The 27,397-nt window shown below is 40.5% G+C and overlaps 1 protein-coding gene and 1 long non-coding RNA gene across 9 annotated transcripts in view; one reads left to right on the top strand and one right to left on the bottom strand.

Annotated features, from left to right (window-relative positions):
- Nucleotides 1-27,397, bottom strand: part of EXOC6 (exocyst complex component 6) — a 304,381-nt gene that overhangs the window by 195,197 nt on the left and 81,787 nt on the right. The window contains exons 1-2 of one of the 8 annotated variants that reach the window (XR_009252451.1): nt 14,825-14,993; nt 4,874-4,993 (exon numbers count right to left, since the gene is read on the bottom strand). The exons of 2 other annotated variants lie outside the window; for them this stretch is intronic. Coding sequence is in view for 3 of the 6 variants with exons in the window: in XM_058697179.1 (XP_058553162.1) it covers nt 4,874-4,993; nt 14,825-14,925 (221 nt within the window). In the remaining 3 variants the exon portion in view is untranslated. Of the gene's footprint in view, nt 1-4,873; nt 4,994-14,579; nt 14,711-14,824; nt 15,001-27,397 lie in introns of those variants that run through there. 5 more of the 8 variants (XM_058697179.1, XM_058697176.1, XM_058697180.1 and 2 more) reach the window with 5 other exon arrangements.
- Nucleotides 14,814-17,584, top strand: LOC131493092 (uncharacterized). Its single transcript, XR_009252457.1, has 3 exons — nt 14,814-14,948; nt 16,797-16,855; nt 17,120-17,584. It is a non-coding gene; the product is annotated as an uncharacterized LOC131493092 (long non-coding RNA).

The raw sequence follows: 27,397 nt of genomic DNA, 5'->3' as shown, positions 1-27,397 counted from the left end.
GAGGTTTTTTGTTTGTTTTTAAGCTCCACAATTCATGTCTCTAGACCGGTAGGTGAAATCATAGACACAAAGCTATAAAGCTCTGTATCTGCAGTTCAGAAAGTTTTACCTCTCATTAAAGGAACTCTGTTTTCACTGGCTCAGTGGTTAAAAATAATAATAAGTACTTGTATAAATAGATTATAAAACTCCCAGAAAACAAGTAAATTAAACTTCTTATAGTTTATTTAAATGTGTTAGACTTAATAAATTATTCTTACAGGAATTAACTCAGAAATATTTTTAAATTTTTTCATTTTTATTTTTTTAAGTAGACTCCATGCCCAACATGGGGCATGAACTAAAGACCCTGAGATCAAGAGTCACATGTTCTACCGACCCAGCCAGCCAGGTGGCCCTAAGAAACATTTAAAAAGTCCAAGTTCACATAAGTAAAGTACAACTTTGACACAAGTCTAGTTTAATAACTCTGCTTTAAGAAAAAAGCTATTTATTTTCTCTGATTGATCATTTTATTCTACTTAGGTTTGTTTTTCCTAAATGCATAAACATTTACTTTTCAGATAAGCTAACATTAGCCTATATAAATATTTTATTTAAATAGCTAAAATGTAAATTTGTGTTCAACTAAGTTGAATCATTGTTCTGACAAACTTTTTATTACAACATGTATTGACACTGATTTCCAAGATCTTTTAGGTAGCTTATAACTTTGATATTAAGGGGCACCTGGCTGGCTCAATTGGAAGAGCACGTGACTCTTGATCTCAGTGGCGTGAGTTAAACTAATAACCATTGGTCATCTAATTTTTTTAAATGGTAGAATTTTAGAAGAGGGATTACTACCCATAATTTACTCTATATACTGTTTCTTATTTTTATATGCTATAGACAAGCTATATTTGGAGGATGTGTTAATAAAAGTGTTCATTTTTGCCACTTTAAGAAGGTATAAAAGGGACATTAGTGTCTGCAGGGAGTTGTACTGGGTGTGCCCATGAGCTTTGCTAGTCTGATAAAATGCTGGTTGTATGTAACAGACAGTTCTCAATGTTCCACCTCAGTGTTTCAATGTGAAATGTAAATTAAATATAGTTTTGGTTAAAAGTTTAAATCACTACCAGGGGCACCTGGGTGGCTCAGTCGGTTGAGCGTCTGACCTCAGCTCAGGTCATGATCTCACAGTTCATGAGTTCGAGCCCCGCATCAGACTCTGTGCTTACAGCTTGGAGCCTGGAGCCTGCTTCTGATACTGTGCCTCCCTCTCCCTCCCTCCCTCTCTCTCTCTCTCAAAAATAAACAAACATTACAATTTTTTTAAAAATAATAAAATAAAATGAAATTTTGCAACATTTGCTCAATTTTATTGGGTTTGCTTCCTTGGTTTACCAGTTAATGACATGCTTATAATATGAAAGGTTATTCTTTATCTTCCGTACAATTTCCCTAGGTAGCAGCAGTGGGTCTATTTTGCCAAAATAATTTTCTGTTCTTCACATGGACTTTATTATATTCTTGATTATTTAATAAACAATTTTCTTCTCACTTATGAAAGAACTAAGGTTCTTTACAATCAAGTTACCTATGTTTATTTTTTAAATACTTCACTTTCACTTTAATTAAATAAGTACCCAAGTATTGCTTCTCAGACAATATCTGATAACTGTTTTGATTTTATTTTCTTTTATTTATTTATTTATTTATTTATTTCTGAGACAGGGACAGAGCCTGAGTGGGGGAGGGGCAGAGACAGAGGGAGACACAGAATCAGAAGCAGGCTCCAGGCTCTGAGCTGTCAGCACAGAGCCCGACGCGGGGAGGGGCTCGAACTCACAAACCATGAGATCATGACCCGAGCTGAAGTCAGTCGCTCAACTGACTGAGCCACCCAGGCGCCCCAGTTTTGATTTTGTTTTCTAAAATTTGGAGCCTAAATAAAGAAAAAAAATAAAACTTTCAAGATATGTTTTATACCTAAAACTGTCTTTGAGATTTCCCAGAGCAACTCTGTAAGAGCATAGTTAGTTGTTTACTGTCAACTTACAAAAAGATATGCTAGAAATAATTAGGTTTGTTGTACTACTGTAGTAAAACTTGCACTGGAAAAGTCAAATTAGAAGAGATGCTCAGCCTTCCTACATTAAATTTGTATAGGTAAAAAGTGTCATAATACAAACATTTCTGAAATTGTGCTCTTTATGGGAAGTCCCTAAAGATTTGTCAATTTGCTAGCTGTGATTATGTTTCCACTAGCCAAAAATGTTTAAAATAGTAATGCACTGTACATTACAGAAAATTTCACCATTCCAATATTAGTTATAGTAATAAGTTAAACATAACCATTAAGTCTAACATGGATAGTTTTTGTTTTACTCTGATGCTTGCCTAAATTACCTCTGCTAAAAGCTGTAAGTCAGAGTTTGCGTCTTCAATAATGAAGGACAGTATTATAGCCTCATGTCAAATTACTGATATTCCAATACACTTTTTTTAAGTTAAACACAGAATAACTATATGACCCAGCAATGCCATTCTTAGGTATATACAAAAAAAAAAAAATATTGAAACCAGTATTCAAACAAAACCTTGTACATGAATGTTCATAGCATATTCGTAACACCCAAAAGACAGAAACAATCCAAATGTTCATCAATTGATGAATGGATACACAAAATGTGGAATAGCCATACCACAAAATATTGGTCAGTCTTAAAAAAGAAAGAGGTATTGATACATGCTACAACACTGATGAATCCCCAAAACATCATGGAGTGAAAGAAGCCAAACAGAAAGTCACATATTATATGCTTCTATTTAAATGAAATATCCAGAATAAGTAAATCCACACAGAGACAAAGCAGAATAGTGGTTGCCAGGGGCCAAAAGAAGAGGAGGAATGGGGAATGACTGCTTATTCCTTCTGCAATAATGAAAGTTTTGGAATTAGACAGAGGTGATGGTTATACTTTGTTAATGTACTATAAATTCAGTACTAAATGTCACTGTATTAAACCTTTAAAAATAGCTTATTTTGTTTTGTGAAATTTACCACTATTAAAAACAAGAAGCTTCCAGAACTCACAAAGCTGTTTCCTAGTAAAACAACCATACTTAGTAAAAATTATTTAAAACAAACAAACAAAAAAAAAATTCTAAAGTCTCTGGAGGTTGTTCTAAGAGCATACAGCAAATGAAGAAACATTTATTCAAGAAAATCTACTAAACGCTTGATAAGAACAGTAAGTCTGTGGCCCTTGAACCATGACCCACATCCTTCCTCTGTAACCCCCAGCTCAGCATGAAAGAAGCTCCATCCTGGGTGGGTGTGGCTAAGAAGGCAGGGTTTCCTCTCCCCCTAGGTTTCAGTCAAGGGTGGAAAAAAAGGACAGACATCCAGCATTTCCCATCCTCCCTCCCACCAACTTTGTGTTCCAGGTAAGTGTGGCCAAGAAGGTTGGGGGCTCCCTTCTTCTACCCAGTCTCCCTTCCTCCACTCAGCCCCCTGAAAGGGTCACAGAACGCAGCCAGGAATATTAGGCTCCTAAATGCCTCACTACAGCTCACTCACAGGACAGAGGCTCTGAGCACACCAGAATTTACTCCCATATCCAGAGTCCTGCTCTTAAAGCAAGGGTGTCTAAGAGAAGCAAGCCACTGTTCCTAACCCAGCTTTGGAGAAGTGGCTCCCACAGGGAGTTACAGGAGGTAAGTGCAGACAGCTGCAAAGCTCTCCCCAAAGAAAGTGACTTTATCTAAAACAGAGTGTAGAGAAGTTCAAACATAAGGGCACTCTTGAAAACAATGGCAATTTTGGTAGCACACAATTGAAAAAGGAGGCTCACAGGTCGCCTAGTTTACCAAAGAGAACTATGGAAAGAAAAGATTGAGAGCCCTCCTGCAGTCAAAACACATCTCAGACACTGGCCTGAAAAACCTCCACTGCACTCAAACACATATTTGTACAACATGCTCATAGCAGCATTATTCATAACAGCCAAAAGATGGAACCAATACTAGTATGTATTGATGAATGATAAACAAAAAATAATGTATACATGCAATGCAGTATTAGCCAGCCTTAAAAGGAAGGAAATTCTCACACATGCTACAACATGGATGAATCCTGAAGGCATTATGCTAAGTGAAACAAGTCAGTCACAAAAGGACAAATATTATATGATTCCATATATATGAAGTATCTGGAGTATTCAAATTCACAGAGACAGAAATAGAATGGTCATTGCCAGGGGCTGGTGGGAAAAGGGAATGGGGAGTTAGTGTTTTAATGAACACACTTTCAGCTGGGGAAGATGAACACATTCTGAGGATGAATGGTAGTGATGGCTACAGAATAACTGTGAATGTACTTAATGACACAGTATACTTAAAAACTGCTAAAATGGCAAATTTTATACAATGTATATTTTATCATAATTTTGAAAAACAGGGGTGCCCGGGTGGCTCAGTCAGTTGAACAGTCACCTCTGAATTTTGGCTCAGTTCATAATCTCATGGTTCATGAGATCAACCCCCGGGTCGGGCTCATGCTGACAGCCTGGAGCCTGTCTGGGATTCTGTCTCCCTCTCTCTCTGTCCCTCCCCCCCCCCCACATGCTCTCGCTCCTGCTCTCTCTCTCTCTCAGTAAATAAATAAAAACTTTTTAAAAAATAATAATTTTGGAAAACAAGATACAAAAATGAAGATTAGAAAATTAGAGGATTTCACCCCCTAGAAAAATCATTAAGCCAGGAATAAATGTAAAAACTAGAGAGATAAATAAAACAGTTATACCATTTATTCCTTTGACATTTATTGAGTACAATCTGCTTAGATGGGTTCTAGCTGCTGGAGTGTGCAATAAATCCCTGTTACCTGAGGGTGCATTCATCTCCCAGCTGCTGAGGACTCCCAGCTGCACCCTCCTCTGGAGACCAACAAGTGGGAGGCACGTGGAAGTCATGCCACACAACACACACACACTCCAGGGGCAACCTGCAGCAGATGAGAAATTTGTGGAGATGAGGGAAAAGAGAAGCCCCGTGGCTCAAAGGAGAACAACTCCCTGATGTCATTCAAGCTCCAGAGCTACCCTTAGACTCAGGTGATAGTCAGTATCAAGAGTTACTACAATATATTATCTAAGCTTTCTAGTTTTCTACAACAACAAATTATGAGATAAACAAAGAAACAGGAACTGTGAGTCATACAAAGAAAAAGAAACAGGCCCCGTGAGATGGCTCAGATGTTGGATTTCACAAAGACTTCAAAGTACTATAATTCATAATAGTGAACAGAACTTTACTTAAATTAGTAAATGAAGGTATGATGACAATGTCTAATAAAAGACAATATTGATAAAGATAGGTATTATTTCAGGGGCATCTGGGTGGCTCAGTCAATTAAGCATCTGACTTTTGATTTTAGCTCAGGTCAGAATCTCATGGTTCATGAGATCAAACCCCACATCAGTCTCTGCACGACAGCACAGAGCCTGCTTGGGATTCTCTCTCTACCTCTCTCTGCCCATCCCATGCTCTTACATGAGCACAGCTCTCTCCCTTTCAAAAATAAACATTAAAAAAAGAAATTATTTTTAAAAATGGAAATTCCAGGGGCACCTGGGTGGCCCAGTCGGTTGAGCGTCCGACTTTGGCTCAGGTCGTGATCTCACGGTTCCTGAGTTCGAGCCCTGCGTCGGGCTCTGTGCTGACAGCTCAGAGCCTGAAGCCTGCTTCAGATTCTGTGTCCCCCTCTCTCTCTGCCCCACTCCTGCTTGTGCTCTGTCTCTGTCTTTCAAAAATAAATAAACATAAAAAAAAATTTTAATGGAAATTTTGGAGTCGAAAATCAGCAATAGAAATGAAAAAGGCATTAGAGGATGTCAACATTAGATGTGAACTGGCAAAAGAAAGACTATTTGAAAACAGACTAATAGAGATTATACAATCCAAAGAACAGAGAGAAAAAAAAAATGAAGAAAATGAACAGCACCTCAGACAAATGTAAATGCCATTAAGCACATCAACATATACATGATGAGGGCACCACAGTAATATTTTATGATGGTAAAAAAGTCAGAAAGAATGTTTGAAGAATATTTGATGGAATTATGACTAAAATTCCCAATATGCTAAAAAATAATAATCTGGACATCGAAGATAACCAAGGAACTCCAAGAAGGAGAACACAAAGAGATCCATACCCAAGCACATCATAGTAAAAATAATGAAAGACAAATAGAACATCTTGAAAGTAGTAGGAGAAAAACCACTTATCACATACAAGGTTATACCAATAAGGTTAACAGAAACAATGGAGGCCAAAAAACAGTGGGATGACATATTCTAAGTGCTAAAAGAAAAAACTGTCAACCAAGAGTCTAATATCCAACAAAACTGTCCTCGAAAAGTGAAGGTGAAACAAGAATGTTCCCAGATCAACAAAAACTGGGAGAATTAGTTAACAGCAGACCAGCTTATAAGAAAAACTAATGGAAGTTCTTCACAGTCAAAAAAGTGAGCCCAGATGTCAATATAACCACACACACACACACACACACACACACACACACACACACAGAGAGAGAGAGAGAGAGAGAGAGAGAGAACACTAGTAAAGCTAACTGTGTAATTATAAAAGATAGTATAAATAGCATCTCTCTTAACTGACTTAAAAAGCAATTGCAAAAAACAACATGTGCATAGTTCTATTTGTGGGCTGAACATACATAAATGTAATATAGTTGACAGTAAGAGCAAAAAGGAGGTGTAGGAGCAAAGCTGTACTGGAGTAAGAAAATGACACAAGATGACATCCTATAACCCAGCAAAAAATAAAGACAATCAGAAATGGTAATTAAGGGTTAATACTGTTGTAACAAACTCTGTAAATACATACTTGCTCTTCTTTCTTCTCTCAGCTTCTTTAAAAAACAGAAAGTTATATAAAATAACAATTACAACAATGTATTGTTGGGTTTGTAACATATATAGACGTAAGACCTATAACAAAATAGGACAAAAAAGGGAAAGAGAAAATAGAGATATAAAGAATTAACATTTCTGTATTTCACTGGAATTAAGTCAGAATAAACCTGAAATTGATCCTGAGAACCACCACTAAGAAATAACTTTTAAAAACAATTTTTTTTTCAACGTTTATTTATTTTTGAGGCAGAGAAAGAGCATGAACAGGGGAGGGGCAGAGACAGAGGGAGACACAGAATCTGAAACAGGCTGCAGGCTCTGAGCGGTCAGCACAGAGCCCGACGCGGGGCTCGAACTCACGGGCCGTGAGATCATGACCTGAGCTGAAGTCGACCGCTTAACCGACCAAGCCACCCAGGCGCCCCAAGAAATAACTTTTTAAAAGATACTGAAAAACATCATTAAATTAAAATGTTATACTGGAAAAATATTCACGTAATAAAAAAGAGTGCTGAAAAAAGGAACAATGAAGCAAAAAGGAAATGTGACATATAGAAAACAATAAGTAAAATACCAGTAAAATAAATATAACTAGATAAATAACAACATTAAATCCATAAATGGATTAAACAAAAGGCAGAATGTTAAAATGGGTGACAAACAAGATCCAACAATATGCTATCTATAGGAGGCAATCTTTAGATTTAAGTATAAAAACAGGATGAAATTAAAAGTACAGAAAAAGACATATGATGCAAAAAGCCACCATAAAAAAGCTAGTGGCTTAACTAATATCAGACAAAATAGACTTTAAAACAAGTCTACAGATAAAGAATATTTTATGATAGTAGAAAAGTCTATCAATCAGGGATATATGACAATTATGCACATACAGCGCACACCAACAACAGGGTCCAAAACAACACAAAATAAAAGCTATCCATTATCTAACAATGGACATTCCTCTCAAGTGCACATGGAACATTCTCCAGAACAGACCATATGTTAGGCCATAAAAGAAGCCTCAATAAAATTAAAAGAACTGAAATTATTCAAAGTATGATTTCCAACCACAATGTAATGAAATTAGAAATTAATAGAAAGACACTTGAGAAATTCACAAATATGTGGACATTAACACACTTCTAAGTAACCAATGAGTCAAAGAAGAAATCATAAAAGAAATTTTAAAAATACTTCAGGACGAAGTTAAAGCAGTGCTCAGAGGGAAATTTATAGCTGCAAAAGCCTGTATTTAAAAATGACAAAGATCTCAAATCAAGAGCCGAAGTTTCCATCAGAAGGCAGCAATAGAAAGAAAACTAACACAACACAAGCAGAAGAAAGGAAATAATAAAGATTAGAAATGAAATAATTAGAAAATAGATAAAAATCAATAAAATGAAGAGTTGTTTGGTTTTTCGAAAAGATCAACAAAACTGAAAAACCTTTAGCTAGGTTGACCAAGGGAAAAAAGACAGACTCAAATTACTAAAATCCAGAATGAAAGAGGTCATTACTACTGACCTCACAGAAATAAAAAGGGTTATAAAGGGAATGCTATGAACAACTGCATACCAACAATTTGATAACCTAGAAGAAATGGACAAGTTTCTAGAGAGATACAAATCTGATTCAAAAAGACTAGAAAATCTGAACTGATTTCTACAAGAAATTGATTCAGTAATCAAAAATCTCCAAAGAAACACCATATGGCTTCACAGATACCAAATATTTAGAGAATTAACACTAATCCTTCACAAACTCTTCCAAAAAAGTGTAAGAGGAGGGACACTCCCTAACTTATTCTAGGAGACCAGCATTACTCTAATACCAAAGCCAGATAAAGACATCAAAAAGAAAACTAGACTTTTATCTCTTGCAAATATAGATGTAAAAATACTCAACAAAATTGTAACAAACCAAATCCAACAGCATAGTAAAAGGATTATACACCATGACCAAATGGGATCTATCCTAGGAATGCAAGAGAGATTCAACATTAAAAAAAAAAAATCAATGTACTATATACCACATGAATAGAACAAAGGGGAAAAAAACCCACATGGTCATCTCAGTTCAGGGAACACTAACCAACTCACTCTCAGATACTATTCTCATACCAAAACCAGACAAAGGCATCCCCAGAAAATAATAGACCAAAACCTCTTATGAATATACATGCAAAAATCCTAAACAAAATACTAGCAAACAGAATCCAGCAACATATAAAAAGGATCATACGGTATGATCAAGTGAGATTTTTCCCACAAACACAATGATGGTTTACATCTGAAAATTAATGTGGTATACCACATAAATACAATAAAGGATTAAAAACCACACAACCATCTTAATAGATGCAGAAAAAGCATCTGAAATATTGAACATTCTTTCATAATAAAAACATTCAAGAAACTAGGAATAAAATGGAACTTCTTCGACATAATAAATGGCACCGTGAAACTTCCACAGCAGCTCATGAGAGTGCCTGTTGTTCCACAACCTCACGGATACATGGTATGGTCAGTCTTTTTAATTTTAAACATTCCAATAGTGTGATTCACTGTTGTAGTTTTAATTTGCATTTCTAACGACTAATGTTGTTAACCATCTTTTCATGCACTTATTTGCCCTGTGTGTACCTTCTTTGGTGAAGTATCTAAATCTTTTACCCATTTTTTAATTGGATCATTTGCTTTCTTATCTAGGCCCAAAGACTTTTTTTATACAGTGTGGACACAACTTATTTTTTTTTTTTTTTAATGTTTATTTATTTTTGAGAGAGACAGACAGAGCATGAATGGGGGAGGATCAGAGAGAGAGGGAGACACAGAATCTGAAACAGGCTCCAGGCTCTGGGCTGTCAGCACAGAGCCCGACGCAGGGCTTGAACTCATGAACCGCGAGATCATGACCTGAGCCGAAGTCGGACGCTTAACCGACTGAGCCATCCAGGCGCCCCACAACTTATTTTTTTAATGAGATATGTGATTTTTCAGATATTTTCTACCTGCCTGTGGTTTTTCATTCCCTTAATGGTATCTTTGATATCCACATGTTCTCAATTTTGATGAAGTCCAGTGTATCAATTTTTTCTTTTATATATTATGCTTTTGGAATAGTATCTAAGAATAATCTCCTTAACCAAAGTCACAAAGATTTTTGCATACAGCTTCTAGGAGTTTTGTAGTTATGCATTTTATATTTATGATCCACTTTGAGGTACTTTTTAAATATAGTGTAGAGTATGGATCAAAGTTAATTATTTTGCATATGGATATACAATTGTTCCACCCATTATTTAAAAACACTACCGGGGCTCCTGGGTGGTTCAGTCGGTTAAGTGTCCTACTTCAGCTCAGGTCATGATCTTGTGGTTCGTGAGTTAGAGCCCCGCACCAGCTCTGCGCTGACAACTCAGAGTCTGAAGCCCACTTCAGATTCTGTGTGTGTGTGTCTCTCTCTTTCTCTCTCTCTCTCTCTCTGCCCCTTCCCCGCACGTGCTCTATCTCTATCTCTCAAAAATAAATAAACGTTAAAAGAAAATTTTTTTAAACACTACCATTTTCTGGTGGGTAAGCATCCAACTCTTGGGTCTCAGCTCAGGTCACGATCTCACTGTTTCATGAGTTTGAGCCCCTCGTCAGGCTCTGTGCTGGTAGCTGGGGGCCTGCTTGGGATTCTCTCCCTACTTCTTTCTCTCTATCCCTCCCCCCACTCCTGCTGTCTCTCAAAATAAATAAACTTTAAAAAAACTACCCTTTTTTAATGAACTGCCTTTATGTCTTTGTCAAAAATTAATTTGACCACATGTATGAACCTATTTAAGGAGTCTCTTATTCAGTTTCATGGATCTATTTATCTCTTTTTTTGTGAGTATTTATTTTTGAGACAGAGGGAGAGCAGGTGCATGCCAGCAGGGGAGGGGCAGAGACAAACGGGGACAGAGGATCAGAAGCAGGCCCTACAATGACAGCAGAGAACCGGACACAGGGCTCTAACTCAGGAACCATGAGATCATGACCTGAGCTGAAGTGAGATGCTTACCTGACTGAGCCACCCAGGTGCCCCATGAATCTATTTGTTTATCTTGATGCTAGTATCTCACTGGCTTGATTACTATAGCTTTACAATAAATCTTAAAAACAGGTAGTGTAAGTCTTCCAGCTCCATTCATCTTTTCCCAAGTTAGACTCTTCTAGGTCCTATGCACTTCTTTTTTTTTTTAATGCTTATTTATTTACTTTGGGGGCGGGCAGGGGTGCAAAGAGAGAAAGGGAGAGAATCCCAAGCAAGCTCCACACTGTCTGCTAAGAGCCCAAACCAGGGCTCAAACTCACAAACTGTTAGATCATGACCTGAGCCCAAATCAAGAGTGAGACACTTAACCGACTGACCCACCCAGACGTCCCAGTCCTATGGATTTCCATAGAACTTCTGAATCAGCTTATTGATTTCTACCAAAAAACAAAAAACAAAAAAAAAACCTTCTGCCGGCATTTTGATTTTGTCCAAATCTAAAGACCAATTTGGGGAAATTACCTTGATAGTTTGTCTCTTCCAAGGAATTTGTCCATTTCTTCTAAGTTGGCAAATGTATTGGCATGAAACTGTTCATAATTTTCCTTTAATATCTGTAGAATCTGCAGTGATGTCACCTCTCATTCTGATACTGGTATCAGGAATTGGTAATTCCTGATAACTGGTATCTTCTCCCTTTCTTTCTCAGAGATTTATCAACTTTACAAATCTCAAAGAAATAGGTTTTCATTTCACTGACTCTCTCAATCGTTTTTCTATTTCCCTTTTCATTGATTTCCAGTCCAATCTTTATCATCCCCTTTCTTTATCAGCTCCTTTCTTTGGCTCTTTTTGACTTCATTTGCTCTTCTTTTCCTAGTTTCTTAAATTAGAAGCTGAGGCCATTGATTTGACACCATTCTTTCCCAGTGAAGACATTTAACACTATAAATCTCTAAATATTCTGTGTGCTGTACCCCACAAACTCTGATGTGTTTCCATTTTATTTAGTTCAAACACCTTCTAATCTTTTTTTTCTGGTTTCTTCTTTCACCCATGGGTTATTTAGATGTGTGTTATTCAGTGCCCAAATATTTAGGAATTTTCCCGTTTTCTATTATCGACTTCTAATTTAATTCCACTGTGGTCAAAGAACCATATTGTAGGCCAGCTCCAATGAAAAGTCACATGCTTCTCATTTAATCATTAGGAATAAAAAGTAAATCTGGAAGGAGCACCTGGGTGGATCAGTCAGTTAAGCATTTGAATCTTGGTTTCAGCTCAGGTCATGATCTCATGGTTTTTGAGTTCGAGCCCCACTGCCGGCTCTGGGCTGACAGTGTGGAACCTGCCTGGGATTCTCTCCCCCTCCTTCTCTCTCTGCCCCTCCCTCACTCTCTCTCTCTAAATAAATATACAAACTTAAAAAAAAAAAAAAAAAGTAAATCAGGAAAAGGTGAGGCTGAAAAAGTCTCCCATGGAGGAAAAAAATAAAAACAGAAACAGTATCAGAAGCCAGTAGGCCAACTAAAAGATAATTGGGAAGTAACAAAAACTAATCTTAATAGTAAGCTCTCTGAACCTCAATTTTCTTATTCCTATACTTGCAAAGGGGGGTGGGTGTTTAGATGCCCAGGACATTAGAGACCTTACCTATTTGTTCACTGCTCTGTCCCTAACACCAAGCATGTGATAGGCACCTTGATGTCCAGGTGAATTGATGTCCAGGATTTGCTTCAAAATAATCCAGGGTGAGGGAGAGTGGATAGGGGAACAGATGGAATGACACTGGCCAGGGTTGAAATGAAGCTAGATGATGGCTTCATGGTGGTTCATTATACTATTTTACTTTGTATCTTTCCAAAAAAAGGGTTTTTAGAAATTTAATATCAGCACTTATTGGAACCTAGAGAAAAATCAGTAATAGCTTAAACACTGTTCAGGGGAAACGACTGCTAGCTGTGCCTTCTGCGTGTATGTAGAGTGTGCTTGAAATGAGATGACAAGTGTGTGTATATATATATATATACAGGGTAAGTATGAGTCACTGGAGTTGACCAAAGAAACAGCATAGGTTTCAACAAAGTGAGGTGACACAATTGCCCAGCAAAAGAGAACAGAATGATAACAGTGTGAATACATATACTCTTTTTGTGTTACAAAAGTCTCAATATATTTCAAATTCTTCTTCTAAGTTAATTTCCTCTCTTTTCAAAGATAATGCCTACCATTTTTTCCCAGCAGGAAGTCTCTCCTTCATAACCCATACTATTTTTAAAAATTGGCTGTTCTGATAACTATACCACATACTGTACTCTTTCAGTTTCACCACGCAGTAAGGAAAACAAAGCTTCCTTTTAATCTATGACTTCTACTTTCATCACCAAATGTACAGAGTTTTATGAAAAGAAAAACTACGTTGGAAAATTAAGGAAATGCACTAATTATGCTTATCGGAGCATAGCAGGAACTTCATGTGACCAAAAAAAAACATTCATCAGGTGCCTACCACATGCTTGGTGTTAGGGGCACAGCAGTGAACAAATAGGCAAGGTCCCTAACGCCCTGGGCATCTCAACACCCACCCTCTCCCCAAGTACAGGAGTAAGAAAATTGGGGTTTAGAGAGCTTAAATGATTTTTGCCCACGACTGCACACTTCTCCAGTAGTAGGACTAGGGCAAAACACTCCAGACTTTCAGGGCAAGGTGAATTTACATTATAATTTGATATGGCTTCACTTGATACTACATCCAAGTCCACAAAACATACAGTGCTTCATTTCGAGGAAGTGTATCCTGAAGAAAATACTGTTAAAGCACAATCACGCCTAAGTACCCTAAGTGAATAATAATTTCATTATTATCCTTACGAGTTGAAACCTTATATTTAAAAGGCACTTATTCTTTTTTTTTAAGTTTACTTATTTACACATTTTTAAGTAATCTACACCCAAGGGAGGGCTCGAACTCACGACACCTAGATCAAGAAGAGTCGCATGCTCTTCCGACTGAGCCAATCAGGCTTCTCTAAAAGGCACTTATTCTCGATGAGAATGCCTAACCTAGTCTAGTGGATCACAACAGTGCCCGGCTGATATTCTATTATTATATTAGGGCAGCCAAGTATTCAGTCTGGAATATTCATTATCTAGTACTATTTTTAAAGGGTGCCTCTTTTTTTAAAATAAATGGGAAAGTTAATGCAAAATTAATGAAACGTTCGTAAATAGTTAAAAGCTTCCCTAACTCCAGAAAGGGTGCCGGGCGAGCGCTCCTTAACACTAGCGCGCTCCTGAGCATCAGCTCCTCCCCGCTAGCTCACGCTCCTTTCTCGCCCACGCTCCGCTCACTCCCACTCCCGCCGCGCTGAGGGATAATGGTGCCGGCGTCTCCCGCCCAATTTCAATTCTCCCACGCTCGCCGCAGCCCGGGGCGCCTGGGTTTCCACCTGCGCGCGCCTCCGCGCCTCAGTCACGCCGGCTGCTGGCAGTTAACCTTCGCCCCAGCACAGCCGCCTGCAGCCCCGCCGGGAGCCCGGGAGGCCCAAGGCGCGTCCTCCAGACCCCAGGCCAGGGCCGGGCGGCGCCACGGATCCCGCGGTCAGAGGCGCCGCGGTGGCCACACCCACCGGCTGAGTGGTGACAGCTCCTGCAGCTGAGGCGGGCCTGGCCGACAGGTGCAGCCGTCCGTTCGGCCCCTCCCCGCACGGGCCGGGCCCAGGTCTCGGCCCGCCGCCCCGGAGCGCCCCCGCCCGCCTCTGCGCGCACCACCTGTCGGGACGCCCCGCGCGCGGCCGGTGGCTGACGCCCCGCCCGGCTCCTCATGAGCCGCCAGCAGCGGCAGCGCGAGGTCCTGGGGGAATGAGAGCTTTACCGAAGGGTGGGCCCCACGCAGGCGGTGTCGGTGCTCTCGATCTCCTGCAAGATCCGCTCGTGCTCCGGGACGGTGCCCAGACCCTCGCCATTCTCCGCCATCTTGGCTGGAAGCTGAGGAGCCGGTGAGGCGCGGCGCCGCGCAGACGGCGGGGGCGAGCGCCCTGAGGCGCGCGCGCAAGGGGGTGGGGAAGGGGGCGTGGCGAGCGGGGAGATGGCGCGGGGGCGCGCGGAGTGCGTGGGAGGCAGCACGCGGGCACGCGACCGACTCCCGGGCTCAGCGCCAGCACCTGTCCGAGCGCAAGGTGCTGCCCGCCCAGGCGAGGAGTGAAGACGCGTCGCCTTCCACTCTCCCCAGCTACTTGCCCCTAGTTGCTATCTAGTGACAGACCTGGCTTTCCCGTACATTCTTGTATTCTGTGTGCCACACCTTCTGCTACGCGCTGGAAATACCTGAATAATGAAGCAGATCGACCGTGAAATAACCACCCTCGATCTGTAATAAAAACTACGGGAACATTTAACGAGGAGGCCTGATGTACTCTGTGTGGTGGAGAGTCAGAAAAGAAAATGTGCACTCAATAAAAATTGTGTGTGGGAGTAAGATTTATTTTAGGAATGTGCCAAGAAAATCCCATGACTACTGTTCTGGGTGCGTTCACATCTCTGCCTGCGGGAAGTTCACGGTGGCCAGTCTTGACCCTTTATGGCAAGGATACAAGAGAGGCTCAGAGCAACGTGTGACTTCATGCCTAGGCCCTTCAAATCCTTGAACCCAAGTGCCTTCCGGTTGCTGTAGCTAGGATGAGGAGGGGTGGAAACTCTTGAGAGGAGCAGGCATAAGAGAGATGGGAAAGAGGCAGCGTGGCTTCGCAAAGTACTAATGTAGGAGAGTCCTGCATAATGACTTGTTGTGGGACTCTGAGTAAACCAGTTTGTCATGACCGAAGCAGCGACTGAGAAAGATAATCAAGGAATGCAAACCTAGCCCCAAGGGACAACTATTTTCCAGTCCCCATTAATCCAAGGCTCTGAACTCCCTCCTCCCCCGCCCTTTCCTTACATTTATTTATTTTTGAGAGACAGAGCATGAGCGGGGGAGGGGCAGAGAGAGGAGACACAGAATCGAAGGAAGCTCGAGGCTCCGAGCTGCCAGCACGGAGCCTGATGCAGTCCTCCAACTCACAAACTGAGATCATGACCTGAGCAGAAGTCGCGGCTCAACCAGCTGAGCCACTCAGGCGCCCCACTGAACTTCCCTTTGAGTGAACCATGCTCTTTCCTATCCAGCTGTGTAACTCACTCCCTTCAGTGAGTTTTTACTAGAAGCTTACCTCCATCCTCCTTCCCACAAAATTCCTGGGAGGTGGTATTGCATGGGCTCTGAACACAGGGGTCCTCAATTTAATTCCCTGCTCCTTCACTTCACAGCTGGGTGACACTGAGCAGGAACCTAGTTATCTTTTTCAGTTTCTGCATCTGTAAGTGACCACAACTGTAGGGTCTACCTCATCTCACTGTCTCATATTAGTTTTCTAATGGTGCTGTAACAAATTACCACAAACTTAGTAGCTTAAAACATTCAGATGTATTATCTTACAGTTCTATAGGTTAGAAGTCCAACAGGGGTCTCACTGGGCTAAATTCAAGGTGTCACCATGACTGGTTCCTTTCCAGAGAATTCATTTCCGTACCTTATCAGCTTATAGAGGCCACCCAGAATTCTTAACTCATGACCCCCTTCCTCTATCTTTAAAGCCAGCAACACCGCATCTCTCTGACCATTCTTCGTTCTTCTGTAGTCACATCTCTTTCTCTGACTTTGACATAGGCCATCAAAAATTCGCTGCTCTTAATGACCCCTGTGATTAATTTGGACCCAACCATACAAGTCTGGATAATCTTCTATCTTAAGGTCTTAACCTTAATCACATTTGCAACAACCCCTTTTGTCAAGTACAACATATTTACAGGTTCCAGGGATGAGGATGTGAACCTTTTGGGGGAGCCATTATTTTGCCTGCCACATACAGTAAGTGCCCTATAAACATTACTATCATACATAAATGCTCTCTTTTCCATTAATCTGAAATTTCTGTCCTTCCCGAAAAACAACTCAAATGTATTTCCTTCATAAAGATTCCCCTATCTCACCACAACCTTCTCTGCTAACTCTAGATTCAATTTAGCACACACTTGTCCACTACCAACTGTTTTACTTGTGTGCACTTGTTTTGATTAGTTCCTTTTCATACATCTGTGAGTTTTGTTTGTTTTTGTACACTTGGTCCCCAAGGAATCAACATGTGACTGATCTGAGTACACACTGGCTTAGAAGATCAAGGAAGCTCTGCTACATCCAACTGCCCATTCTGCCAAGAAACCCCATCAGAAGCCTATTTCTACTGTCTCAATGGTACAGAAGAATCCATATCTTCTCTGGGAAATCACACTTTCTCAAGATGTAAAAATATGCCAAAAGAAAAAAAAAAGTCTTCCTGAGGCCACCAGCACTGTCACACTATGTTAAAGACCTGACGTTCAGAGATGACTTTTTTTTTTTTAATTTTGCAATTTTGTATAGTTCCCCCTTGGAGTTCTGCATGTGGCTGAGAGAAAGGGGTTTTGAAACCAGACAATGCTGAAGATCAGAAGCCACTGGAAAGAATTCAGGATGAGTTAGAAAGGAGCATTCCAAACAGTTCTGAGCATGAGGCAAGAATTTGATTAATCTGTGATTGGTAACAATTTGGAATTATATATATGAATTTTATATAATTTATATAATTATATATATGGAATTTTATATACTTATATATATATATAAGTATATAAAAAGTTTATATACTGGCATTAAATACAGCATTTTTTTTTTCTTCAAGGTTTTTTATTTATTTTTGGGACAGAGAGAGACAGAGCATGAACGGGGGAGGGGCAGAGAGGGAGACACAGAATCGGAAACAGGCTCCAGGCTCTGAGCCATCAGCCCAGAGCCTGACGCGGGGCTCGAACTCACGGACCGTGAGATCGTGACCTGGCTGAAGTCGGACGCTTAACCGACTGCGCCACCCAGGCGCCCCAAATACAGCATTTTATATAGTTGTATTCAGTTGTCTTAATAGAAATCTCTAGTATTAACAGAAAATGTGTACCTCAAATTCCATGATGCCCACTTTTATCAAGAGCCTCAATGCAAGAAACAATATTTATGGACTTTTTTCAGAGGATATAAACTTCATCCATTCCTCTGGTTATTTAAAATTTTATCTGTGAGTCAGGCCAAGTCCCTGTACCTAGACCCCAGTGTTTGGGCCCTTCATGCCATTGTTTTTATTGAGTTCTAAAAAACTGAATCTTTTTCTTAGCTGACTGTGTCTCCAAGTATCAACAACCACCATCTGGTGTTAGTACATCTGAATTTCAGGTTCAGCTCTTGAGAAGGGAAAATAAACCTTTTGAAAATTGAACCTGAGACCAAAACATACGAAATGAAGACAACATTTGTATCTTCCTACAAAGAGAATGGAAAGCCATTTCTCCCTGCAGGAAATGGCAGACTCTCTTAGCTCAGTCAATGTGCAGAATTCATTGTTCTGAAGAGTAAAGCAAGGTGAAGAGAGCAGGGCAAGTGGTATAGGCCACCCTCTTATTTGGCAGCTGTCTCCTAATGGAGCGTTCCTGTCCTGAGCATTCATTAGCCAAGACTTTTTCCCCTTCTCTTCACCAATCCTGACACCGTCTACCCAGACCCAGACCCTGTTCTGGGAAGCCAGTCCTGCTTTGCTACTCCTCACTCCAGGCCTATTTCAACACCTGCCCATAGAGATTACTGCAACATAAGCAGCGGCATCTTCCCCTCAAGTCAAGTCAAGACAGAAGGAAGTCCTTATTACCACTTCTCCTTCCGAAGCAGCTTTTGCTGGTTCCCTTTATGACTGCTGACATTTCCGTTAGCACCTGAAATTTTTTGGTAAGAACTTAAAGCTAAATGTTCTAAATATCTATGTAAATTGAAATTTTAGACATAGGTGTAACAAATGTATAAATGTGCAAAAAAAAAGCCTATTATAATTCTATTCTAAGTGATACATTTCTAAAAGACCAAAATAAAAACCATAGTAGCTATATATTGAGCACTGTTCGCTAAGCCCATTATATCATCTAATTTAATCTTTACTAACTTAATGAGTAATTTAACTGGGTATTTAATTAGTACTAATTTTACGGAAATCTAATTTAATCCTATGGGGTACTTTCCACTATCTCCACTATCTCCAGTTCCTTAATATGAGGAAACAGACTTATAGAAATTAAGTCACTTGTCCAAGGCCACACAGCTAGTAAGCTGAAGAAGGTGGAGCTGTTAACCAGTTCCTGTTTCTCCCACTAATAAAAAAAGTCAGTCAAGAAGCCTGTTCCAATGTTGTTTTACCCATGGGATAGATGATTTACCCAGTCTGGTCTGAGGAGGTTGGAGGCACACACAGACAGATTGGGTTATTTTTCAGTCAGTGGATATTAACTTCCAGAGATCCACTCAAAATCTCTCTTCAGGACTCCTAGGAAGGAAAAGGTAAACTAGGAAGACTGGCAGGACAGGAGATGCACTCTGTGTCCAGTAGGAAACTAACCAGCAAAGGCTAGGGATTTAACCTGTAAATAAACTTTTAGTCATTAATGACTTAGACTTTGAGCCACTTGTCTGCAGACTCATAACCAATCTTCCAAAGCCCCTCTTTCTGAGGAAAGAGGCTGTAGAATGCAGCTGCCTTGGTCTGGCATTTAACTACTTGGGTTCAAATTCCAACTCATCTTTTACTAGATGTTGGGCCTCCAGACAGCCAGTGAACTTGTCTAAGCCTCAGTTTCTTCAAGTGTGAATTAGGGACAATAACAGCTCCTAGCTCATCAAGTTGTGTGGGAATTAAAGAAGATAATACATGCATAATGTTTAGCCCAGGGTTCGGTCAACCTTAGCATTAGAGACCAGAACTATCAGACATTTTTTTAATGCTTATTTATTTTCGAGAGAGAGAGAGAGAGAGAGAGAGAGAGAGAGCTAGTGATGGAGGGGAAGAAAGAGAAGGAAAGAGGATCCAAAGCGGGCTTTGTGATGACAACAGAGAGCCCAATGCAGGGCTCAAACTCACCAGCCAAGAGATCATGACCTGAGCCAAAGTCAGAGGCTTAACCAACTGAGCCACCCAGGTGCCCCCAGACATTTATTTTTAAACCAGGAAGCCCAGAATTTAGCTTCCTCTTTGATAAAATACATATAAAAACCAGACATATAAATGTTCTTTTTTTTTATCTTTATTTTTGGGAGAGTGAGAGAGAGACAGACTGAGAGCAGGGGAGGAAGAGAGAGAGAGGGAGACACAGAATCCGAAGCAAGCTCCAGGCTCTGAGCTGTCAGCACAGAGCCTAATGTGGGGCTCGAACCCACAAAACCATGAGATCATGACCTGAGCCAAAGTCAGACACTTAGCCTACTGAGCCACCCAGGCGCCCCTCAATGTTCTTTTTTCTAATCATTAACAAAATATCCTAGTTTTATATCAGGGCTTTCTGAACCTGAACTTCATTTTTTAAATGCTTGATGGATAGAAACTGCCTGAACTTTGTTTCCTGTCATAGGGGAGGAAACAGGACCATGTCCTTGGGTAAGACTCGTGGTTCCAGATCGACTTCAGTGAGCCCTCCAAATCTCAGAGAAGTCAAGTGCCTCTTTGCTGTCCGGGGAGGCCGTGCTCATCCTTTGAAGTACATATTGTGATGGTAAACAAATTGCTGAGTCTGCCTCCACTTCCAAGCACAGGCACAATTCTGTATTGTTGACCGTCCAGCCCAGTGAATAGTTGTTAAATGAATGAATCACATGCAGATACTTCCGGTGTTAAGCTTAGTGTTGTGAAACCATGTTTCATGAAGTAGGTACATCTCTACAGAAAGATTCCCCTCTGCATTCCTGAGAACCCTAGAGTTGACTCCCTGATCTTCATCTTCTCAAGGCTGTGCTAGTATCATTCCAATGCTTCTTAGGGAGTGTAAGAGCCGTCATTACATAATTGTAGAACTGTATCGAGGTAAGTAGAGGCAGTTCTTTATACTTTGGCTCTAATAACGTACCCCTTATTGGTGCCTTTTAGCTGCTCTTTAGGGTTGTCTTGACAGCTGCAGTCCTTCAATTTCTGTCTTGTTGGCGCAGCGGCCTCCAGTGGCCACATTCTGTAAGTGCAAGAGGATGTGAATTGAGTCCAGCCAGGCCCCAGAGGATTCCTGCTGCAAAATCAGGTCCAGGAATCCGTTGTTCCGTAAAGATCTGGATCCCGTGGTGGGGAACAATAGAAGGAAATTTGAAATTGGAGCCAAATAAAGTCAGTTTTTCTGAAATATGGGCCAGTCCTCAGAGAAGCTCAAAAGTAATTAGCCCCAGGTTCTGTTCATTCAACAACTGTTTTTACTGAATGCTTTCTGAGCGCCAGGATCTGTGCTAGGCTCTTAGGGCTGCTCTGTCGGTATGTGACCTGTGCAGTTGTTCTTGGCTTAATGCTCTCCCATCACCATCTTGTAATTCTTAATAATTTTTGAACAAAGGGGCCTTCTTTTTTTTTTTTTTTTTTAAACGTTTATTTATTTTTGAGACAGAGACAGAGCATGAACAGGGGAGGGTCAGAGAGAGGGAGACACAGAATCTGAAACAGGCTCCAGGCTCTGAGCTGTCAGCACAGAGCCCGACGAGTTCGAGTTCGGGGCTCGAACTCACGGTCCGTGAGATCATGACCTGAGCCAAAGTCGGACGCTTAACCGACCGAGCCACCCAGGCGCCCCAAAGGGGCCTTCTTTTTAATTTTGCATTGGGTCTGGCAAATGATGTCACTAGTCCTCCTTTCAGACCAATGTCCTGAAAGCTCCATTAGCTTGCTCATCCCAAAGCTAAACATTTTTGAGTCCATAATCAGGCAACTAAAGAACAATATTATTTTCTCTGAGTTCCATTCTAGCTTTTCCTTCCTCTTCCCTCCAACCTCCAGCTTATAACATCAACTGTTTTCTCTTCTCTTTCCTTCCATCTCCTCACTGTTGGTTTTGCTGTTCATCATCCTGTTCCATGCATTCTCTATTCCTCACTCTTGTCCCACTTAGCTTTTCTTTATTCCTTTTGCCCTTTCTCCCTCTCCTCTCACTTGTCCTATTGTTCTTCTGTTGGCAAAATGGATTTGGAAATGTAACATGTCATGTAATGAAATAGTACTAATGATGACGATGACAGCTGACATTTACGCCTTGGCCGTTCTCTGCAAAATAGCATCCCTGGACCTCCCTATGCCTCACCCTGTTTTGTTATTCATCAGAGCACTTTAATACCACTTTTTTTAAATATAAAACTATTGATTGACCACTGTTTACCAGTATTTACAATAAATTAAACATTATGAGGCCGGATAACATTCCAGCTACAAAGTTATTGTTTCTCCTGGTTTCAGCTGAACCAGTAACTCAAATACAGAGAAGATTGAGCCTCCGTGTAAGGAATGAGTTGAGATAAAGAAAACACATGAAGAAGTTAGATTACAGAGGTTTGTCCCCCCATTTATTCCAGCAGGTGCTAAACTGCCAACATCTCTAACCACATGATTGTGATTAGGCTTCCATGAATGAAGTCTTGAACATTCCATGAATCATGACCTTTTGGTCCATATAGCACCGGGATTTCAATTTTTTGAAAAGGAATGGTTCACTAGAAGGAAACTCTAGATGTCCATTTAACTAAGTTTCGCTTACCTAACTAAAACACACCAGGACTTGTCTAGTTTTCTCATTTGGGTGGGGAGGTTGTTGATAGTGATGAAATTTTCCTTTCAGGGATCTTGCAAATAAACTTGTATTTATATGACTGTAGATATGGATATGGATGCTAATATAGCTGTTTTTACATTGTCCAATTTAAATTGTTTACATTATGTTTAAATTGTCCAATTAAAAAATTTGAAAGGTTAAGGCGTCAGGAAAAATTCCAATTTAAGTGATTTATTTCTTAGGCTGCTGAAAATGATGGCATCCCAGAAACATGGTCTTATCCATAGTTACAAAATGCTGTTTTTGTTTGGGTGAATGTTAAAAAAAAAGAAAGAAAACCATTTATAAATGTATTTTAAGTACACAAAAAAAAAAAAAAAAAAAACCCAGAATGGTCCTTAGGCATATAGGAGTTAAACACAAATTCTGACCAAGTAACAACTATGAAGACAACCCCCAACATTTAGAACAGGTGTTCTCTAATGCTGGAGAATAATACGCCATGATCTCAAATATTCTTTTCTGATATAGGAAGCAACTACAGAAAGCTTTTATTTGTTCAAAGTAACCAATGCTAGAGAGGCAAAGAACCCCAACACCCCCCCCAATCCTACTTCAAAATGAACATAGCAAAATTGATTTTCATTAGAATGTTATTTCTTCACACTAATAAATCAAAAAACCAAGACCCAGATGCCATATATATACCAACACAAACAATTACTGAGCTGCATCTCCTGGAATCGAGCCAAGTTAGTCTCTCTGCATAAAAAGCAAGTACAATTTGAGGACATTTCATATTTTCCTCTTTTGCCAGCACCAGCTCTGCCTCTTCTGAATATTTCCATTTCATGAGAAACATGAATTCCCCACCGCTGTCTGTGGCACCAATTTTTCATTCAGGATCAAGCCCTCTGGCAAAGCCTCTTGGTTCAGCAGCAGAATCTCTTTTCTTCTTTGACTTGCTATCATCAGAGTCATTGTCAGGTAAAGATTTTCTATTTATACCATCTTTTCCTTTACTTGTTTTTTGAGAATTAAGAAATACTGCATCTGGGGTGCCTGGGTGGCTCTGTCGGGTAAGCGTCCAACTCCTGATTTCGGCTCAGGTCATGATCTCCCAGTTCATGGGATCAAGCCCCACATGGAGCTCTGCACTGACAGCACAGAGCCTGTTGGGGATTCTCTGTCTCCCTCTCTCTCTGCCCCTCCCCTGCTCGCTCGCTCTCACTCTCAAAATACATAAACACTTTTTAAAATTTATTTTTAAAAAAGAAATGCTTCAGTTAACTCTGGCCAGTCTAAGTTTCTTCAGGTTCCCAAGTGTTGTCAGCATCTGTAAATCCCTTCCACTTCAGGAAATACTCTACCTTCGATTCACTATACGTTGGTCCAGTACTTTTTCCACCACAAATTCTTCAGGCTCTGCCTCTTCCACTTTTTTTGCTCTTTCTATTCTGTTTCTTCCCCAGTTTTTGCAATATAGTTTTATTGGAGACCCTTTTTCTTTATGGCAGACTTGCAGAGCCTCCAAGCTGCTCTGGGTTCGGGGTCTTCTGTGTCTCCAGCCTGAGTTGCCTCAAGCTCCAGCCACATCTGAGGGGGTGGCCCTGGGGAGCGGTGCCAATACTACTTTTTTATTTGCTTATTTCTAGCTTCCTTCACTAAAATACAAGGTCCCTGTGAGCAGGAATGTCCAGGTCTTCATCTTGCTATATCAATAGCAAGACCACTGACCATCCTAGACCATTGCCTGCTGCGTTGTAGACACTCCATAAACATGTATTTACTGAGTGAATGAACAAATAACTGAGTGTGCTTTACTATGTAGGAGGCATTACATTAAATGCATTTCATGCCTGGGGCACCTGGGTGGCTCAGGGGGTTAAGCAGCCTACTCTTTTTTTTTAATTTTTTTTTATGTTTTTATTTTATTTTTGAGAGAGAGAGACAGAGTGTGAGTGGGGAAAGGGCAGAGAGAGAGAGGGAGACACAGAATCCAAAGCAGGCTCCAGGCTTTGAGCTGTCAGCACAGAGCCTGATGCAAGGCTCGAACTCACGAAGAGTGAGATCATGACCTGAGCCAAAGTCGGCCGCTTAACCGACTGAGCCACACAGGCTCCCTGAAAGCAGCCTTCTCTTGATTTTGGCTCAGGTCACGATCTCATAGTTCCTGAGATCGAGTCCTGTGTGGATGTCAGCCCAGAGCCTGCTTGAGATTCTCTCTCCCTCCCTCTGCGCTTCCCCAGCTCACAGGTGTGTGTGTGTGTGTGTGTGTGTGTGTGTGTGTGTGTGTGTGCATCCCCGCCCTCAAAACAAATAAACTTTAAATACATATATACACACATACATACATATGTACGTACATTTCATGCCTAATTCATGTAATCATTTCAGTTAGCTCTCTTAGTAATTATAGACGCAAAATTCGAACCTACATCCTTCTGGCTCCAGAGCCCATTCACTTCACCACTAGATAAACAAACTGTTCCCCTGGTTAGAATACTTGGTTCCCAGGTATAAAATGTTTTTTAGCTTTTCTCTTGTGTTGCACTGAAGATAAAATAGCTAATGCTATCATTTAAATGTTCAGCAGAAATTTGGCAACTACACAGCCCACAGTCATCGGGGACCCCAGGCTTTCCTGAGATGCTGCAGACACAGCAGGCCTCAGTCACAATTAGGCCCACATTTATTTCTGGACAGTTTCTCTGGACTCCATGTTTTATCCACAACATGTAGCATATTATGTCACTCTCATCAGAAATTAAATGTGGTGATGATATTACATTAGTATGAAATATAAGCATTAGCAAATATAGTTTTGAAAAGAGGATACCTCTCTCCTCTGGATGTTATACAACCAAAATAAAATTTACATTACTCAGTATTTATTTCCCACTTGCTCAGAATTTCAATATGTTGTGAATGCTTGTTTACTTCAACATTCTATACACGTATTAAATTATACTGGCATACGCATCCCAGGTATAAATTAGACATAATAATAATAGCTAATATTTATTGAGCATTTACAGTGTACTAGGCAGGCCTTGTGCTAAGCACTCTGTATATATTAACCATTTGAGATGGGTTATATTATAAGAGTTTGAGATGGGTTATATTTTTAGAGTTTCAGACACTAAGGGCAAAATCAAACATCTAATAAAACCTGCACCTTTGATGTTAATCATTATCCTTAAGGGGATAAGATTTAATAGAAATATCACATTTCTGAAGATATAAACAGCAAGAGCATTGCAGAATGTCTACAGCTGATTTAACAAGTTATATTTTTTTTAATCACCCCAAGATTTTATTGTGTATACGGTTTATACTATTAGGTGGATTTTTTTAAAAATGTTTTCTGTCCCTTCCTAAAAGCATGTTATCTTCATTCCTAAGAACATTAAAGTCAAAGAAATAACAATATCCTGTTTGCTCTTAAGCTGGTAAAACTTCATGGTCAGCTTTTGGAAAAGAGCCCGAGAGAGTCTGTGAATACAAGTGTAAAACAATTATGTTATCATAAAACAATTACAAAAATTTCTTCTGGTACGTCATCTTGTACAATTCCCTTTTCCTCCTATTTTTCCCAGACCTCTGTAAGGCCATTCTTTGGATATGTCCCCTTTCTCTACTTCCTACTAACTTTGCAGTGCCCTCAACCTGCCCTTATCTTCTCTCAGATCCAGCTACAGCAGTAAGACATGCTGTGATGTGTGAACCCTGTGACTTCAGGACCTGTCCTAAGAGGCTAACAACATACCTGCAGAACCCCGAGAGGCATAATGAGCCCAGGCAACATCCAAGTTGGAGTCAGGACCCATGGGGTGGGCCAGGTCTAATGGGCAAATCTGGCAGCAGGAAGTCGTAGTGTGAATGCGGTAAATGTTATGAACACTGCCACTGCCCCATCCTAAGTACATAGTGGCCATCACTAATTTATCAGAATCATCCCCAGAGTAAGATTCAGGCAGCTGCTACTGATGCATTGGAACTGATTTGCTGCTTGAGACCTACTGACCATCCTTGTTAAAGGACGTTGGTGATGCTGAATAAGACTAGTCCTAGTGGTTTCTGGGAGCATGGCTCCAGACAGCCCTGAAGCCTACCAGGGACAAGCACGCCTCCCAGATGGAAGAGCTAGCAAGGAGCTGGAGATATCTAGATCCAATGGAGGAACTGGAGTGAAAGTCAGAAAATCTGAAGACAGGAGCCCCTGGGTGGCTCAGTCGGTTGAGCGTCTGACTTCGGCTCAGGTCATGATATCACACTTCATGAGCTCAAGCCCCACATGGGGCTCTGTACTGACAGCTCGGAGTCTGGAGCCTGCTTTGAGTTCTGCTCTCTCTCTCTCTCTCTCTGCTCCTCCCCCACTCATGCTCTCTCTCTCTCTCTCTCTCTCTCTCTCTGCTCCTCCCCCACTCATGCTCTCTCTCTCGAAAATGAATAAATATTTTAAAATTTGGGGAAAAAAAGGAAAGAAAATCTGAAAAGAATGAGAAAATCCAGTGGAAATTGGCATACAGTGGTAACATGGTGAAAACAGTTGTGCCCAGGACAAAAGGGTTAAGGCAGCAAAACTAATTCCAGATCCCCACCTGCTGGTGAGTTTCAGCCTACCAGCAATCTGAATACCCAAAGCCAAGCAGGAGACCTTTCCTGACATTTCTTCCTTTTCTCCTAAATTCATTCACCATCTGTATGGCTAATCTCAAATTCTACTTTTCTACCCTGGAATTTTATTCCCCAAATTCCACTGTTGTAGCTA

This window comes from Neofelis nebulosa, chromosome 13 (genome assembly GCF_028018385.1).
Source record: "Neofelis nebulosa isolate mNeoNeb1 chromosome 13, mNeoNeb1.pri, whole genome shotgun sequence".
Taxonomy (NCBI): domain Eukaryota; kingdom Metazoa; phylum Chordata; class Mammalia; order Carnivora; family Felidae; genus Neofelis; species Neofelis nebulosa.
Note: the sequence above shows the minus strand (reverse complement) of the source record. Positions and strands in the feature narration are given on the sequence as shown.